Source organism: Mastomys coucha, unplaced genomic scaffold (assembly GCF_008632895.1).
Source record: "Mastomys coucha isolate ucsf_1 unplaced genomic scaffold, UCSF_Mcou_1 pScaffold6, whole genome shotgun sequence".
Classification (NCBI taxonomy): Eukaryota; Metazoa; Chordata; class Mammalia; order Rodentia; family Muridae; genus Mastomys; species Mastomys coucha.
In genome coordinates, this window is record NW_022196912.1 from 132,373,622 (window position 1) to 132,393,680 (window position 20,059).

The 20,059-nt window shown below is 38.2% G+C and overlaps 1 protein-coding gene across 4 annotated transcripts in view; it reads left to right on the plus strand.

Annotated features, from left to right (window-relative positions):
- Positions 1-20,059, plus strand: part of Macc1 (MET transcriptional regulator MACC1) — a 255,637-nt gene that overhangs the window by 223,971 nt on the left and 11,607 nt on the right. For 3 of the 4 annotated variants that reach the window (XM_031357692.1, XM_031357691.1, XM_031357693.1), the window contains exons 2-4: positions 9,948-10,070; positions 11,878-13,904; positions 14,868-15,056. In XM_031357692.1, the coding sequence (XP_031213552.1) occupies positions 9,956-10,070; positions 11,878-13,904; positions 14,868-15,056 (2,331 nt within the window). In that variant the 5' untranslated portion in view covers positions 9,948-9,955. The remainder of the gene's footprint in view (positions 1-9,947; positions 10,071-11,877; positions 13,905-14,867; positions 15,057-20,059) is intronic. The other variant, XM_031357694.1, reaches the window with a different exon arrangement.

Sequence of the window (20,059 nt, forward strand, 5' to 3'; positions counted from 1 at the left end):
CTTAAGGTCCTGTATCATCATCATGATAAGTGATTTTAGATCTGAATCTTGCATTTCTGGTGTGATGTTATGTCCATGACTTGCTATGGTGGAAGAATTGAGTTCTGATGATGGCAAGTGACCTTGGTTTGTGTTGTTTATTTTCTTACGCTTGCCCCTGGCCATCTGGTTAACTCTAGTGCTACCTGCCCTTGCTAAATCTCGAGTTGTGTCTTAAGACCAACAATTATGTCATAAAGTCACAGTGGACAACTCAAGCAGCATCTCAACTCTCCCAGTTCTGGACTAATTCATTCCCAAGAGTTTGTTAGGAATATCTAATACTTAAGGTTAGTGTTGAAAAATAGGTTGTTGGAAATGTCCTATGTTAATGGTAGCAAACTCATTAACAATTTTCCACAATTGCTCACTCAGGAGCCTAGAAAAATTGCAGCCTATTTTCTAGGATAGTATACAAATATGGAGACACTTTCTGCTCAAGTCTGGGCTTTAGCTTCTTGATGAGTATCTAACTTTTACATTCTCAGAAGAAAGATGCTCAGTGTATAGGTATCAGAATTTGACTGTTTAATTTGAAACCTGTCAACAGAAATTCAGGTGAGAAACGCTGTTTTTGCTAGGTCTTACTAAGTAGGCACATTGCATTTCTTCTCACTTGGGGACTGATGTGTGCATATGCTAGGATCTGAGGCAGAGAATTGTTTGGCTGAATCCACAGTTTCCGTCTGACCTGATAGAATTGGCCCTGGGCATTGACATGTATCAAGAGAGTTCAGGCAAGTGGATTTGTTGTGACAAGGCTCTGAGAAGTTACTGTCAGTAGATTAATGATATGTCTGACTCCTCTTCCTTCCCAATAATGCTGTGCCTCTTCTAAGTGTTTGATTTGTAACACATGGTCACTGGAAAGTTTGGACATGATAGTGTTTTTCTAATGTAGTCACTTTTACAAGGAAAGTCCCATTTCTAGATCATTGCTGAGTAAGCTGAAGAGTTAGAAAATATTTGTATTTTGATCTTTTGACCAACTTCCCGTAAATGTCACCCCTAATTTATTCTTTTATTTGTTTTTATTTTACCCAGGAATAATATACACTCCTATGTTTAAACTTGTGTTATTTGAATATTTGTAAGAATTCTCAAAATATCTTTTTGAACCAAAGAAGAGTGTATGGGTATATGTGCATATGCATAGCCATGTAAAATGAACCTACTTGAGTATAGGTAAAATTAAAATAACAAATATCATTGGACAATTATATTCTTTTTTTTTTTTTTATTTTAGATATTTTCTTTATTTACATGCGAATTTCTCCTTTCCCAGTTTCCCCTCCAAAAAACAAAAAAAAACAAACAAAAACAAACCCCTGTTGCCTCCCCCCTCCCCATGCCTGCCACCCCGCCCTCTCCCACTTTCTGGCCCTGGCATTCCCCTACACTGGGGCATAGAACCTTCACAGGGCCAAGGTCCTCTCCTCCTATTGATGATCGATTTTGCAATCCTCTACCATACACATGCTGCTTGAACAATCAGACCCCTCTATGTGCAGTCCTTGGTTGGTGGTTGAGACCCTGGGAGCTCCGAGGAACCTAATGTTAGAAGATTACTATTTTACAATGTATATTCTATCAGTTGTCTGAAACATTACTTTGATTACTCCTTTCTTCAAGCTCCATGCTCTGAACTTTCAAAAAATGCCATATTTTATTATTTGCTCATTTATTTTTTCATTCATTTATTTGTTTGTTTCAGTAAACCTCTGATATTTACACCTTGGTACTTTAAAATTTTAAGATGTGGTAAAGCTGATAATGAGAGAGGAGTCCAACCTCAGTGTCTTCCAAACCTGCTTATATCTGACTAGTTACATAATAAATCTTTTTTTGCCATATTTTCTATTCATCTTAAACACTAAGCCATGATGATGTTTGCTGGTATATAACAATAATTTTCTACACTGGTGAAATCGATGGAAATAAGTAGCACTGTTCCCGTAACTTTTTCCTTCTAGTGCAAGTCACATCCAGGTGGTAGTTGCCTTACTACTAAACCTAACAACGATAAGTTTAAACGTTAGCCGTATACTCATACTTCACTTCTCTGCAACTGATTTCATTGATAGTAAAACATGTTTTTCATTTAAACCAATGCTTTTCCACCCTTTTCAGGGCCACTTTTAAAATCAGCTATATATCTGGTTCTGAAGGATAAACACTGCCTGGCTTGTGGACCAGTCCTCTCTCTCTTTGTCTGCTTCCTAGCTGCCATGACATGGGAAAGTCCTTATACCATGTCCTTCCACTATGACGCTTCTGCCTGTCACAGGCCTAAGAGCAATGAAACCAGCTAATCATGGGTTGATGTCTCTAAAACCATGAGGCAAAATAAATATTTCTTTAAGTTGTTTTTCATATGTTCAGTCACTCTTGTGATCTCTCCTCCAAAATATAATAAATTTTCCAGCAGATACTTGTATTAAGCAAAGAACCTTCTGAGAATGGGGTCTGATATAACTGGACACATGCCCATAAGCACTATTTAATTTTTTTTTTAGGTATTTTCTTTTGTGTATCTTTGCAGAGTCCTCGATAATTTACCTTCAGGAGTGAAGATTATGGAGCTGTTTCTTGGCTATATCATTAAGCTGGAGGCACAGCTGACTCCAGCCTGTTGGTTTTCTGCATCTGACATATGCAAATATGATATGTTGCATAATTTTTATAATTTCCCTGAACTTAAGTTCTACCAATTAAAGAAGTTTAATAAAATATAAACAAATGATCAATGCCACACCTTGCATAGTGATATTAACAAGATAATATATTGATGAAGTGATTTGAGCTACTAGTGTTAGAGACATCATAGAAATTACTATCTTTTATTAAACCACCTAATACAGGCTTTCTCCTGCCCTACCCACAGAATCATCTAAAGTGACTGCTGATATTTGCTGTCAGGCTGCCAACCTACTAAAATATTAGCTTAGGATGATCAAAGATAACAAATATTGGAGCTCCTTCATAGCTCATGTTGGGGTATATACATCTCCATCAGAATGTTCCTTAAGGATGACATCCTAGAAGGCTACATTTTCATCAGCATACAGACCATTAACATGCTAGTGAGTGTCTTTAGTGACAGAGATTCCTTTGTGTGCCAGTCAGGTCCTTGATACCAATTGTATTTACATGGTAATATAATATTATTTGGACAGGTTTGACATTTAAAAGTAGAAGAAAAGTCTATCAGATTCTTTCCTGACATTTTAGTATTTGTTGCCATTTATAAAAGAGTTAGCTGACATAGACATATTTATATTTTAATGCCGCATAGCACACCATGGAAAGAATTAAATATAATACAGGTCTTTGGAAATCAAAAGGACCCAAGATATTCTGACTATTGAAGATACTAGGATCCCTTTGGTACCTATAGTACTGATTTTCATTATATAAAAATCACACAATTATTTTCCCTATGTAAAGACCACTGTAGACATTTCAAAGAGCTGGGGTTAGCTTAGTGCTAGAGCACTTCTAGAATGTTCAAGGCCTTTCAACTCATCTACAGCATGGGAAAAATAGATTGACACCTTTAAAAAAAGAAATTTCATTTCTTCTTTTATTTTAATTTGTGGTTTTATTTACTTTACAACCCCATATCAACTCTTCCTCTCCTCCCAGTACCCTATCACACAAGTCCTCCTCACATTCCACTTTCTGAGTGCCAGCTCCCCTACTAACAATCTCCCCCCACCTCCAACATACACATCAAGTTGCTCTGGAACTAAGCATATCCTCTCCTACTGGGGCCAGAAAAGGCTGTCCATTTAGAGGCATGGGGTCCATAGGCAATCAGGCATGTAACAAGCTCATGGACAAACCCTGTTCTAGTTGTTAGGGGACCTGCATGTTAGAGGACAAGCTGCTCATCTGCAACATATGTGCAGGGGACCTAGGTGATTCAGTCTCTGGGAGTCCCCAACTGTCTAGGTTATTTGACTCAGTTGATTTTCCTGTGGAATTCCTGTCTTCTTTGGTCCCTCAGTCCCAACTCTTCTGTAAAACTTCCTGAGCTCCATCTGTTTGGGTGTGAATCTCTGCATCTCTTTCCATTAGCTGCTGGGTGGAGCCTCTCAGGGGACAGTTATGCTAGGTTCTTGTCTGCAAGCATAACAGAGTATCATTAAGAGTGTCAGAGATCAGGTCTCAGATTGGGAGAGTCCTTGGTTGTCCATCTCCTCAGTTTTGGCTCCATCACTGTCTCTGTACATCTTGTAGGAAGGACACCCTTTGGGTCGAAAGCTTTGTGGGTAGATTGCTGTCCTTATTCCTTCACTGGGAGTGCTGGCTACAGCTAACAGTCTCAGCTAGAGTCACCCTCATAGACCCTCTGAGGCCTCTATGCATCCCAGGCCTCTGGCAAGTCCTAGAGATTGCCAACCCTCCACCACTGATCAATCTCCCTTCTCTCTTTTCTGCAATTCCTACATATGCTTTCCCTCCCACCTCCCCCTCCTCTCCCTGTCCTTTCTTCTTCTATCCAGTTCCCTCATTACACCTACCTCTGATACCTAACTCATTCCCCCTTCTGAAAAAAGATCCAGCCACCCTCCCTCGACCCCTCCTTGTTATCTGGCTTCTTTGTGTGTGTTGATTATACTATGGTTATTCTGTACTTTATGGCTTATATCTACTTATAAGTGAGTACATACCATGTATGTCCTTTTGGATCTGGGCCTCACTCAGGATGATATTTTCTAGTTCCAAACATTTGCCTGAGAAATTTAATATGTCCTTGTTTTGAATGCCCATGTAGTATTATATTGTGTAAATAAAACATTATCTTTATCAGTTCTTCAGTTGAGAGACATCTAGGTTGTTTCCAGTGTCTGGCTACTACAAATAAAACTGCTATGAACATAGTTGAGCAAGTATCCTTGTGGGATGGTGGAGCATCTTTTGGGTATATGCCCAGGAGTGGTATAGCTGGGTCTTGAGGTAAAACTATTCCCAATCTTCTGAAAAATTGCCAAATTGATTTCCAGAGTGGTTGTACAAGTTTGCACTCCCACCAGTAGTGGAGGACTGTTTACCTTGCCAGCATGTGGTGTTCTTTGAGTTTTTTAATCTTAACCATTATGATGCACATAAGGTGGAATCTCAGGGTTGTTTTGATTTGCATTTCCCTGATAAATAAGGCTTTTGAACATTTCTTTAAGTACTCAGCCATTTAAGATTCCTCTGTTGAGAATTCTGTTTAACTCTGTGCCCATTTTTTTAATTGGGTTATTTGGATTGTTGATGTCTGACTTCTTGAATTCTTTATATATTTTTGATATTAGTACTCTATCAGATGTAGAGTTAATGAAGATCTTTCCCCAATCTGTAGACAGTCCTCTTGTCCTAATGACAGTGTTCTTTGACTTACAGAAGGTTTTCAGGTTCATGATGTCTTATTTATTAATGCTTGATCTTAGTATGTGAGATATTGGTGTTCTGTTAAGAAACTTGTCTCCTGTACCAATAAATCCAAGGCTATTCCCCACTTTCTGTTCTGTTAGATCTAGCGTATTTGCTTTTACTTTTCAGTCTTTGATCCATTTGGACTTGAGTTTTTGGAGGGTAATAAATGTGGATCTATTTGCATTCCTCTACATGTAAACATTCAGTTAGACCAGCATCACTTACTGAAGATGGTTTCCCTTTTCCATTGTATGGTTTTGGCTTCTTTGTCAAAATATAAGTGTCTGAAGGTTTATTCTGGGTCTTTTATTCTATTTTATTGATCCATCTGTTTCTATACCAGTAACATGCAGTTTTTATTACTACTTCTCTGTAGTACATCTTGAAGTCAGGGATAATAATATGTCCAGAAGTTCTCTTATTGTTGAGGATAATTTTAGCTATCTTGGATTTTGGTTTTCCATATGATGTTGAGAATTTTTCTTTTAAAATCTGTGAAGAATTGTGTTGATCATTTTGTGTGAAAGCCTATTTTATTAGATCTTATGGTGGCTACTTGGGATGTTTCGTGGGTCTATTTGCTTGGAAAACTTTTTTTCCAGCCCTTTATATTATGATAATGTCTATATTTTTTTGAGGTGTGTTTCTTATATACACCAGAATGATGGATTTTGTTTATGCATCCATTCTGTTAGTCTGTGTCTTTTTACTGGGGGATCAAGTCCATTGTTTTTGAAAGATATTAGTGACCAATGATTGTTACTTCCTCTTATTTTGATATTGATTGAGAGAGAGTGTGTGTGTAGCAAAAGCAATAATTTTTAGATTTTGCATTTTCTTTGACTGATATATTGATTTATTCTATCATATCTTTTACACTTGAGATTCTCTCTTCTATCCCCTATATTCTGTTGGTGATGTTTATGTCTGTAGTTCCAGTTCTCTTTTCTAAGTTTTCCATCTCCAGAATTGTTTTGGTTTGTGTTTTCTTTATTGCTTCTATTTCCCCTTTCAAGTTTTGAACAGTTTCATTTATATCCTTCACCTATTCTCTTGTATTTTCTTATATTTCTTTATATTTATTTGCTTTCTTTTAAAATCCCTCTACCTGTTTGAATGTATTTTTCTGTATTTCCTTAAGAGATTTATTCATGTCCTCTTTAAAGGCCTCTATCATCTTTATAAGATTGGATTTGAGATCCTCTTCTTGTTCTTCAGTTTCATTAGAATATCCAGGGTTTGTTGCACCAGGATAGCTGGGCTCTGGTGGCACTGTATTGCCCTGGGTCTATTGATTGTGTTCTTACTCTGTCATTTAGGCATCTGTTTTTCACTGGTGTTGCCTGGATGATCCTGAAGCAGCAGGACTTCTTGGAAAGGTGGGGTGAGCAGTGGGCCAGACAGTGGAGGTCAGGGTACTGGACTCTGCTGTCTGTGCCTCAGGCTGACCCCATTTTGCAGGCTGTGTCCTCGGCAGTGGGACCCAACTGGGATGACTGGAAGATCTGACTGGGATAGGATTGGTAGAGCAGGGTTCCAAGCTGGTTAGTCTTGGAGCTCCCCCAAGGTTTCCAGTGGGAAACAGGATGAACTTGGGGTCCTCAAGTGTCCTCTGAACTGCAGAGCAAGCCCAGAGCTAAATAATGGGGCTCAGAGGACTGTGAGCAACTCACATCTGCAGACTCTGTCCTAGGTGGGATGGTAGGCAGATCAGACTAGGATGAGATTGGTCAGGCAGGGCTCCAAGCTGGTTAGTTTGGGGGCCCTGAAAGGTTTCCTCAGGTAACCGAGCCCCACTCACCTCTATAGGCTGTCCCAGGAGGACCAACTGGGGTGGTGGGAAAGAAATCTTTTAAAGTGCATTGTTTTTAAGGTTTGTTGTTTTTTGTTTGTTTGTTATTTACCAAATTCTATACCCAGTTCCCACTCTTTTCTCCCTCAAAAAAGGTCTTAGAATATTTAAGTTGTATATTGGTCAGTTTTGTTGATGTACTATTAGTAAATACTGCAAGGACAAACCTCTACTCATCAGTTCTTTAAGTAAAACGTGGTGGCTGGGATTTTAAAACTCATACTAAGTAAAAAGCACATCAGAAAGCCTGTGTTCCAAATAAAGTGGATGGTGGATGGATTTTTTGATATCTGCTCATTCCAGAAAACGCAGATTCATGCTTCTTTAGACAATGTTTGATGACAAATGCTGCTTTGGAAAGCAGCTGCCTTAAGTAAACCAGCAAGAAGAGCGTGGCTTTTGCTCTTTGCTACCCTGGATAAACAAGTCTGTTCTCTGAAATGGGCACAGGCTTCCTTTTGCCACTTCAGATTGTTTGCCATATTTCACCTCTCCCCTTGTCCAAATTCTAATCCAGATTTAGGATCTAGTACTGTGGTGAGTATTGTTTACTGAGGATTAGGGTAGGAAGAATTTCACAAGGCTGTTGGAAGCAGCTTGGAGCCCAGATGGGAAAGCACTGGAGTTTTCGGGTGTGTCTCTCAGCATGAGTTTTGCACAAACACAGTATCATTGGGCAACTTTGTTTCAAAGTCTGGGCTACAACTCCAGACTTTCTACAGCAGAAACACTCAGGTGAGCCTAGAGGCTGTGTTTGATTAGGCCAACAGGTGAATCTGGTACAGGGCTTTAAAACAACCAGGTTGAGGGCCTGCTGATGACTGGGGTGACTGTATTGAAGGGTAAATCGATGACGAACTACAAGTAATAGTCCTGTGTCTGTGTTCCCAAGATGCTATAATCCTTCATCAAGGGTCTCGTGCGGCCCTTCCATAGTTATATGGAAGTTATATGTCATGGTCCTTCCATAGTTATATTAATTGTCCAGGGTCCTGTGAGTGTTCTCCTTTATTTTAATGGTTTAGATTTTTTTAACTTGGAAAGTTATTCATTTCAAAGGAATCTTGGAATGTAAATTGTTCTTTGTTGTTCTTACCCATCCCCCTGCCCCGAAATGAAAGAGCTCAGGCAGATGGTTAAATTGGCCTTTCATTTAAAATGTACTTTATCTCTCTGAAAATGCTATTCCACTGAAAGACCTGTTTTTCTATGTTAATTAGTTTGCTAAATTTTGCTAGAGGACTTGAGCTCTGTCAGACTGTGGTGTGCTAAGGACTTTTAACTTTGGACATCATACTTGGTAAAATCCAACCACGGAATTTTTAAAGGGCTGCCAGGAAACTTGAGGACTCAAATAAATTTGCATATTGCAGAATTCAATTTTCAACGTAATTTCTCCTATCAGAAGAAGGCTTGTTATTGGACCATTTAGGTTTTTAAGTATACTACCTTTTAAGATATTTTAGCCAGTGTCTTAGAAAATGCTAATCCTTCCTTTCCTACTTTCTGTGCTCTTCTTCTCTTTCTTCTTTCTTTTTCTATTTTCTCTTTCTAAAGCAAGAAAAGGCTTTTAGTTTCTTTAAATATTTTTTTTCTGTCTGTGAGTGATATCTTTTTTGGCACCTCACTCTGACTTGTAACTCACTGTGTAGTCCAGGCTAGCTTTGACCTCACAGCAGCCCCACTGCCTCAACTTTCCAAGACCTGGTATTAAAGACATGAATCACCACTTTTGGGAAAATAACAACACTGAGTAGAATTAAAATCCCTGGGTACCAGGCTGTGAATGTCCTTACAGATCTTGCCAGATGGATTTCCAAGTGGTTGTGTTGTATCTATTAATACTTCTACTAGAGTATATACAATTTCACTTTTTATTAGGTTTTTTTCACAGGTAAAGCTTTCCTGTCATATGCAAAAGACACTATCTCAAAGCATATTTCCTGAGCTTCTGGCTCTACAGTATCCCACCCTGAAATGTTTCCTGAGCCTTAGGTATAGGGGTTGTATTGTAGAAATATCAATTGGGGAGTGGTTACCCATAGTCAGTTAGTTGTTCTTTGTAATTGTCTCTTTCTGCTACAGAAAGAAGCATCTTTGATGAAGGGTAAGAGCTACACCTATCTGTGGGTAAAGGATGACTATTTAGAATGCAGTTAGAAATATTACTTGTTTAGAAGAGTGGCAGTAATAGGTTCTTCCCATTTGGCTAGGTTTACAGTGTCTGGCATGAATTCCCTTCTATTAAGTAGGCCTTAAGTCCAGTTGGATGACTGTTGGTTACTTCCAGATTTGTTATATGTAATTTTCTAATAGTCAGATATTCTCTATTTATTAAAGTATCAATTTATTATTCTTTGTCTTATCTATGAGATGTTCACTGAGTATTTTATACTGACTCACTAATGAATTCTTTACCAGGGTAAATTCTTTGTTTGTCGTTATTTCAGAATTGTCATAAAAGAAAATGCTAGTACACATTTCTGGATATCTACCAGAACAAGAGACATATGTAGATATTCTTACATGAAGTTTCTGTTTAAATATGAATGAACATTTTTTTAGAATGTGTCCTCTGCCAACTTACTTATATGTGCTTACAATAAATATGCCTCTATTTGCTTTGTAGGTGGCAAAATGCTAATCAGTGAAAGAGCCTATCGTTGGCCACGAGGAATTGGTCGAAGTAGATCTGAAGGAAATTTGATTGACATGGAAGTCTCAAAACTCTCAAAAAATCACACTATTACAGGTACAGGAATTTATAATATCCTAATATTTCTATGTAAACAAATCAAATAATTTCCAGTACATAGGAAATGTTTGCCTCTAGAATGTGCTATGGAAAATTTACAAAATTATCAAGTACAAGTGCTGTCACAGAATAGAATATCATTAAAAATAAATGATTTCTTAAGAAAGTATACTAATAGGGGCTAGAGAGATGCCTCAGTGGGTGGTAAAATGATTGCCATATAAACATGAGAACAAGGCTTTTTTTTTTTTTTTTTTTTTTTTTTTTTTTTTTTTTTTTTTTGCCAGTATACATTAAAATCCATGCATGGGTGTGCATCTGTAGTTCCAGCACTATGGATCAGAGACAGGCAAATACCTGGAGCTTACTGCCCAGCAAGTATAACTCATCACTGAACTCCAGCTTCAATGCTGTCTCAAAGATAAGGTGAAGTGTCATAAAGAAATACACCTGATGTTGACTTCTGGCCTCCACATGTAATTGTGTGCACCCATCTACACACACATATACATACAACACACACACACAAATAAAAAGCACACTCACAGATTAAAACAGATATCAAAAAGAGGCACAAATTAACAAATAAATAGTATGTCCTGAAAATCTTGTAAACTTGGTGGGATGGTGATAAGGATGAGTAGGGATGAGAAGGCCTAATACTCTTCATGGAGCAAATCCCAATTGACCTGATACTAAGAGAGAAAAAGTTGACTTTTGAGAGAGTTGGGGATTTGTAGTAATAAGGGAAATATTATTTCTGTTTTTCAAAACCCATCTTATATCTTTTAATAGTAGCATAACTTACTTGTCAAGATAAAAGTTCCACAAATATTAGGGAAGAAAGTAACATTTTCTGAAATTCCTTTTTCTAGAGAACTTCAGATAACTCAATTGTCTGTGATGGTTTTCATTGTCCCTAAAGCAGTATCAAATGCATAATGTCCTCATGTTTGTGACTAGTATTTCTATGAAAGAGCCAACTAAATGCTACTCTAAACTTGAAATGATCCTGATGCTACAGGAAGTATTAGGAATATTTCCTGTGTTCTTTTCTCCCTTTCCAAAGATGTAAGAAAGTGTTTCTGTGCCTGGTGACATCCCATCCTTTACCAAATGCAATCTCTCAAAAGTCCAGTAAATTACTTCAGGCAATAAATTCATGGGAAATCTGTTTATTCAATGTGTCTTTTATACACGTGCAAAATATATTGTTGTTTATTAACACAATGTTACTAGAAAATGAATAAATAATGATAATGCTAACTTAGAAGACTATTTTGAAAACTATTCGATTGTGTATGGATATTTTTTACATTTCTTAGATATCATTTGAAAAGAAACAGTTAATCTTTTGGATATAATGATATCAACAGTTCAATGTTTAGAAAAACTTGATGTTGCCTGTTTTTTCAGGAGTTTGCTTTGGGTAAATGATACATAAGATAATAAGGTATAACTGTATGCTAGCATAAGTAAACATTAAAAAATAAATACATTATTAATATATTGTTATATATAACTATATATTGTACTCAACAGTCATTTACTTTATATTTTATGATACATTAAGATAAAATTAATATACCTCTACTCAAAACAACTTTGAATAAAATGCCACTTTCCTCATTATAAACAAATTACTATGATTTATTCCTGAGCTTGTCGTAAACATCAGCCTGGGAATCAAAAGTGAAAGCCTAAAGTAAATTTTGAGTTTTTAAGGTATGAAGAAATTAATCATGGTCATATCTTATACTCTTACTTCATTTTATCTTTGTTTTGCTTCTGTTTAAATAACAAGCATGCTCTCCTCACAACTGGCCAGATGCTTCTACTCTTCATGGTGATAGTGATGCCAAAGCTACAAATCCATTCTGGAGTGAACTGTCTGCCTCAAACCCATTTCTTGAGGACATCACACAGCTAAGAAATAAAAACAAGAGAGAAAATATGTCTATCTTGAAGGAAGATCCTTTTCTTTTTTTAAGACAAATAGAAACAGAAAATTCTTTTGACTCCTCCGGTGATGAACTTGACATGGGTCAGGGGCTTAAATTATCTTCCTCAAAGAAGTCAGGAAGGTCTAAGAGTGTTTCAGAACTCCTGGATGTCTTGGGTGATATGACACACACTCATCAAAGTATATATATCTCTGATCAGATCCTAATACAAGACTTAGAATGGCTTCAAAATGACCGAGAAGCATATAAAATGGCTTGGCTAAGTCAACGTCAGCTGGCCCGCTCTTGCCTAGATCTGAATACAATTAATCAGAGTCCTGGGTGGGCTCAAACACAAACTGCAGAGACCATTGCAGTTTGTAAATTAAATCACCAAGGAGGGTCAGTCCAATTACCTGACTCAGACATCACTATTCATGTACCCCAAGGACACGTAGCTGTAGGAGACTTCCAGGAGGTATCTCTGAGAGCATTTCTGGATCCTCCAGCAAAGCTGAACCATGATCTCTCTTGTACTGTAAGCCCTCTCTTGGAAATCAAGCTAAGCAATCTGAATACCTTGGAAGCTATTTTGTTGGAGATGAAAACTGGAACAGAAGTGAAAACAGATCCTCTGAGCCATGTTATGACAAAAATGGTGTGTTTGCACAGCCTGGACAGAGAAGGCCCTTTCCAAGTGCTAAACAACTGCTATATCTACAAAGATACCATCCAAGCTAAGCTTCTTGATCTGAACCACGTAATGTATATAGTCATAGCTGCACAAGCAACGGTCATTCAGCCACCAGCTACTACTATTTGGAATTACATCCACAAAACCACCTCCATTGGAATTTATGGACCCAAATATCTCCATCCAAGCTTTACTGCTGTTTTCATTGTTTGCGGACACAACTATGTGCCAGGAAAGTTTACAGTCTCTGACATTGGGAAAGGTGGAAAAAACACATCTCCAGTAGTATTTCACCTGTGGGGGAAGCATTCGTTTTCACTTGACAAGCCACAAGATTTAATTATTTCAACTTTTTCATGTGATCCTGATTTTGAAGTAAAGGAAGAGGGAGAAAGAAAAATAATTGCACGAAGGCAATTAGAAGCAGGTGTGGTAGTTCATCAACAAGTTTTCTTTTCTTTAGTTGACCACAGAGAGATGCACTTGTTTGTTTTCCGGGCTCAGGTAAAGCCCCCCAATGGAAAACCAGTGACACAGTTCTTTGTCACTTCACCTGATCCGTCCCCAAATCTAAAAAGGTTCTCATATCTGTCAGACTTTTTCCAGAAGAGAGAAGACAGGAGAGTGCCTTTCTTGTCAACAGGACTTGTTAACTATCCCACTTTCCAAGATAAAAAATTGAACTTTACCAATTACGGAGTCACACTGAAGACAGTACTGAGGCAAAATAAGATTGATTATTTGCTTGAATATTTAAAAGGGGACACAGTTGCCCTTCTTGGAGAAGGTACAGTAAGAGCCATCGGACAGTCCAAAGTGAAAGAATGGTATGTAGGAGTCCTCCGAGGTAAGATTGGACTCGTGCATTGCAAAAATGTCAAGGTGATTTCCAAAGAACAAGTGATGTCAATGTCTGATGGCATTTTGACAACCAAGAATCTTCTGGAACAAATTGCCTTGCCATTTAAAAATCTGACTTATATATACTCTGTTGTATTGACCTTAGTGTCAGAAAAAGTTCATGACTGGAAAGTATTAGCTAATGTCTTGGGTTACTCACATCTGGCACTGGAAGATTTTGATAGAATTGAAGCTGAAAAGGAACCAGAAAGGGTTTCTTACATTGTCAAGAAGTTAAAGGAAGATTGCCATGAAGACAAAAATACCAGGAAGTTTCTTTATGAACTGATTGTGGTGAGTATTGGTTGATCATAATAATTCATTTTAGAGAATTTGATAAACTTGATGATATTTGTAACAAAAATGAGAGGTGAAATGAAAAACTAGAGGTCTCAGATACATTGAAGTTGTTGAACACCAAATAGAGAAGTTTTTCTACAAGGTCATACATTTAGATGCATGATCTGAGAGTTAATTTTTCTCAGAAAAATTGGTCTGTAAAGATAATCTAAAGGTTGTGTTTGTGTTGGGCCTTCTCTTTTAAACTCAAGAAATATTTTCTTCTTTTGTCATATATTTATACAGCCTTTCAAATATCATAGGAGCCCCATAACATGAAAGTAAAGAAGAACATGAGCAATCAATGAAGAAATAGTCTGATAGCATTTCACTTTCCCATTGTAGGAGAGTGTTCGCCTTTATTACCTTTTGTTTTATATTAACAGAATCACATTAGTAATGATTTAAACTCAGAAACTTCTGTGGCTTTGTTCAAAATTAAAGGAATATCATATGTCTATTCAATAAACATGATTCTAGGAAAAATTTAAATTACATTTTGTTGAAATAGATTCTGTATTAATCCTCTGGTAAGGCAAGGAATAAGTTTTTTGGAAAATGAGTAATTACCTCTAGATTCAGAAATTATTAATTCCTGGAGTCATGGGTACTGATAAAAGGGTGAATATTGTTCCACTAAGGCATTAAGATATATATAAGTAAAGTGGTTTATGCATGATCCCATGGTTAGCTACTGAGGCTATAAAAACGTTCCCCTAACTCTAGAATAGTTATGATCACTGTAGTTGCTTGTTGAATTATTTTTAAATGTGAATCAGCATTCTGAGTTTAAAAACCTCAACTCTATGTGTGGTGGGGAAAGAGATTCCAATTTTTAGAATACATAATGCAAATTATAGTTTAGAGGGAAAAAATCAATGAGTTGGTTCAAAATATGATACATATTTGCTGCCCCAGGCTCTGCTAAAACTGGATTGCCAAGGGTTAGTGGCACGTCTTATCCAAGAGGCTGTTATTCTGACTTCAGCTGTAAAGCTTGGAAGAAGCTGGAGGGAACTTGCTGAAAAGTCTGCAGGCCTCACTAAGCATCAGATGCAGGCATATGAAATTCCTCATCGAGGAAAATCTGGAGAGGTTTCAGCTGAGGTAAGATTTTCTTGGATTCCATTGAATGCTGACAGACTACAGGCAATTGAAAAAATGTGAGTTAATCTTCTCCATATTCATTAATTAATAGAAAGAACATTCAGGGAGACCTACTAACTGAAGCTACCATCTAGGTAATCCTGTTGGAAGTGTCTGAAATATATCATCCCCACTTATAAAAAGCACATTCTTGTTTCTCTTATTGGATTTCATATTAACATGGCTTTTGATTAAATTAATCTATTACATCAGGACAGTGAGGCCCCAAGGCCACAAGAATGGAAGTCATAGAATAGGTATATTTTGGAGGCAAGCAATAATATCAATCAAGTCAACCCACACAAGATATACTAATCAATATCACTATACAAACAATCATTTATGACAAATAATAAATGCTTGATGATGAATATGTGGAGGGTGGATGGTGTGGGGCCACTGGAAATGACTGACAAGAGATATCAAAGAGCCATGTCACCTCTTGGAATTCTATACACAATAAGAACTATAAATACCATGCACAGAACAAAAGCATTTAATACAAAGATAGTCATCAGAAATCCTGCATGTACCAGGTTTATATGGATTCTGTTATGCACATAGCATATACATATTTCTTTAGAGTTTCTTAAAAGCAATGTGATCTGATTTTCATTGAATTAAATAAAAATATTCACAGTGATGAAATATTTTTTAAAGATAAAATATTTTTTAAAATGTTACAACTTTTTCAAGATATTTTAGTTAAGACCAATATTCTCTGTTTTGAGATGGTGATGTTAGAATCACCAGCTACATGTTCTTTGTCATTTTGAGTCATACAGGTGGATATTTACTTTTGAGATTCCACATCTTACTGTGAAGCAACAATTCTGTTGGGTGACCAGGTTGCAGACTTTCCACGAGATGTTCAGTCAGTCAAGTCAGTTAATGCCTTCCAGCAGGTGTCAGCTGGACAGCTGATGAATCCCTGAAACCCAGCCCACAGGCAAGGACTTGTAAACAAAATTCTATCCAGGAGCAGCCAGAGACTGGACACATATGTTCTATCTATCAGCTACATTTATGCCTATAACCCTATTAAATGAGCAGAATCTAGCATGAACATAGCACACAAGATGAACACTAATGTTTTCTACGTGGGTTGAAAAATCAGGCTGAGAAAAGAATATTATGAGAATTGTGCTGCTGTGGTGGTCCTGGCATTTCAGTTAACCAATTATAAAGCTGTCTAATTGAAAGCTTCACTTTTTTGTCTGCAATAGGGCCTTGTTTTTTTAAGAATTTCATTTAGACTTACTAGAGAGTTGTTTACCCTGCCAGCCCTCCTAAGCATCTGGATTCTCTCTAATTGTGTTTATTGTTTGTCTTCCTAAAATCTTGATGCAGGCCTATTTCCCATTATTTACTTTCACACAGCCTGAATCATAAGTGCCTAAGTCTATGTCTGAAGCTGATAAAATCTGTGAAGCATAAGAAAAAGCCCCTAGATGTTTTCTAGAGGCCACAATTCAATTCCTTGTAACTAATACTAAGAGCTAGTATCTGACCCATGTTATCACCTAGGTAAACGCCAAGGCATTTTGGCTTGAAGCCATTCTAAATGTCCTATAGCACATTTTACCAGTTAGGCCACTTAAAGGGACAATGTATGCTTATTTCCTTAAATGTCCTTTAAGAGTTTTATTCTCCCTAAAAAGAGATGGATCTTAAACATGATCAATTTGACAAGTCAGTAGTTGATTTATAAATACTTCTGAGTGAAAGTGCTATGGGTGACCTGGCTTTGGGGTGAGGAAATACCACTTTAGTATTCCCTTACTGCTTTGTTTCTTCCCTGTCATTCAGTCTGGCACAGATCTCCTGGGATATCAGTACTCACACTTGCCCTGTTTCCCTTCTTTTCAACTTGGCTTTTTTTCTTTTTGTTTACTTTTAATATGTTTGACAATTACTTGACACTTATCTGGACTGGACACCATTTTAGGAATAATATAAGAAGTATGGTATTTAAAGTAACAAAACATACGAAGGCCACAAAAATTTCATCTAGCATGTAGAGTGACTACAAAGATTATCATGTCCGAAAGTTAACTGTACAGCAAAGACCTTTTACTTCAAGACTGAGCATTCAACTCTGAAAACCACTTGGAATCCAACATCATGTGTTCAGAGCTAGAGGTTTAGGCTACTCATTTCCTCTTTCCTTTTTTATTGTCCTCTTTTCAAGAGACATTATCATGGCCTGGGATTAACTTAGAAACTCATAAAATCTGGTGATAGATATTCTTGCTGTCTCTGGCTCGAGCTTGTTCCTCCTGTGGGTCTGAAGCAGATGCTGACAAGATTGTGGAGAAAGAGAAACAATCCTTCATTGCTGGTGGGATTGCAAGCTGGTACAACCACTCTGGAAATCAGTTTGGTTGTTCCTCAGGAAATTGGACATAGTACCACCTGAGGACCCAGCTATAACACACCTGGGCGTATACCCAGAAGATTCTCCAACATGTAATAAGTACACATGCTCCACTATGTTCATAGTAGTCTTATTTATAATAGCCAGAAGCTGGAAAGAACCCAGATGTCCCTCAACAGAGAAATGGATACAGAAAATGTGGTACATTTACACAACAGAGTACTACTCAGCTATTAAAAACAATGAGTTTATGAAATTCTTAGGGAAATGGATGGATCTGGAGAATATCATCCTGAGTGAGGTAACCCAATCACAAAAGAACACACATGGTATGCACTCACTGATAAGTGGACATTAGCCCAGAAGCTCAGAATACCCAAGATACAATCCGCAAATCACAAGAAACTAAATAAGAAGGAAGACCAAAATGTGGATACTTTGATCCTTCTTAGAAGGGGAAACAAAATACCCATGAAAGGACTTGCAGAGGCAAAGTATAGAGCAGAGACTGAAGGAAGGACAATCCAGAGACTGCCCCACCTGGGAATCCTTCCCAAATTCAGTCACCAAACCCAGACACTATTGTGGATGCCAGCAAGTACTTGCTGACAGGAGCCTGATATGGCTGTCTCCTGAGAGGCTCTGCCAGTGCCTGACTAATACAGAAGTAGAGGCTCACAGCCATTCATTGGTCTGAGCACAGGGTCCCCAATAAAGGAGCTAGAGAATGGACCCAAGGAGTTGTGTTTGCAGCCCCATAGGAGGAACAACAATATGAACTAACTAGTACCCTATGGGCTCCTGGAGACTAAACCACCAACCAAAGAGTATACATGGTGGGACTCATGGCCCTAACTGCATATGTAGCAGAGGATGGCTTAGTCGGTCATCAATGGGAGGAGAGGTCCTTGGTCCTGTGAAGGTTCTATGCCCCAGTGTAGAGGAATATCAGGGCCAGAAAGTGGGAAAGAATGGGTTGATGAGCAGAGGGAGGAGGGAGGGATTTTTTTTTTTTTTTGAGGAGAAACTGGGAAAGGGGATATCATTTGAAATATAAAGAAAATATCAAATAAAAAATTTTAAAAAGCTCAAAGAAACACTGATAGAACCACTGGAAGTCTCTCCTTCTGGCCACAGAACCTGTGTGAGGGGAAAACACAGTCTTCAGAAGTTAAAGGAAGGTGCTTCTTTACTGACTCTGATGACCTAGGCCTATAGCTTTTCCATCTGTCTGACCTACTTTCTTAGTAATATCTATTTCTACCTCTATGCCTGTGCACCTGGTACAGTTCTTTCCTCTGCAATACAGAACCTAGAAATATCAGCTGGTTCTCTCAGGACTCAGTTTGGCAATAATGGCATTATGTTGCTTCCAAAATTCACCTGATCATTTTCATCAAGCCTCAAGCTGATTGAAGAAGGGGGATAATGAATGTGTCTTTCACATGTATTTTAATACTTTTGACCATTTAGTGTTCCTTTCAAAGTGAAGGAAAAGTCTTTGGAGAATTCTGAGAATGTCACTTTTTCAAATAAGCGACAATTCAAATTATCTTCTAAGTTACTACAACTACTTTATTAAAGCAAAACCATAGTGTTCAGAACCAATCAAATGCATATAAGCAAAACATGTTTTAAAAATTATTTTGGAACACCCAGAGGAAGCTCCACTCCCAGGTGCTCTGACACACTCAGAATCAGAAGTAAGCAGGAACCAACATTTGTCCCAACACTGGGAGTAACTGGGACCAGCAGGACCAGGCACACAGGAACTCCACCAGCGCAGTGACTCCGGTTCCTTCCGGTCTGTCTGGACTGGGGTTCAGAGCAGACCTTGGGCCCAAGCTCCGCAGCCAGTCCCACAACACCCAGAGGAAGCTCCACTCCCAGGCGCTCTGACACACCCAGGATCAGAGGTGAGCAGGAACCAACATCTGTCCGAACACTGGGAGTAACTGGGTCCAGCGGGACCAGGCACACAGGAACTCCACCAGCCCAGTGACTCCACTTCCTTCTGGTCTGTCGGGGTTAGTGTTCTGAGCAGACCTTGGGCACAAGCTCTGCAGCCAGTCCCACAACTCACAGAGAAAGCCACACGCCCAGGTGATTTAACAAGCCCAGGATCCCAGGATCCCAGAATCACAGGATCACAGAGTCAGCTTGATTCTGAGAAGTTCTGACACAACCAGGATCACAGGAAGGACAGGCTTCAGTCAGATTTAGCAAAGGCAGGTAGCACTAGAGTTAACCAGGTGCGTGGGGTGTGTGTGTGTGTGTGTGTGTGTGTGTGTGTGTGTGTGTGTGTGTGTGTGTGTGTGTGTGGAGCAAGCGTAAGAAAATAAACAACACAAACCAAGGTCACTTGCCATCATCAGAACCCAATTCTCCGACCATAGCAAGTCCTGGACACACCATTACACCAGAAATACAAGATTCAGATATAACATCACTTATGATGATGATACAGGACCTTAAGAAAGACATAAATACCACCCTCAAAGAAATACAGGAGAATACATGTAAAGAGCTAGAAGTTCTTAAAGAAGAAACACAAAAATCCCTTAAAGAACTACAGGAAAACACAATC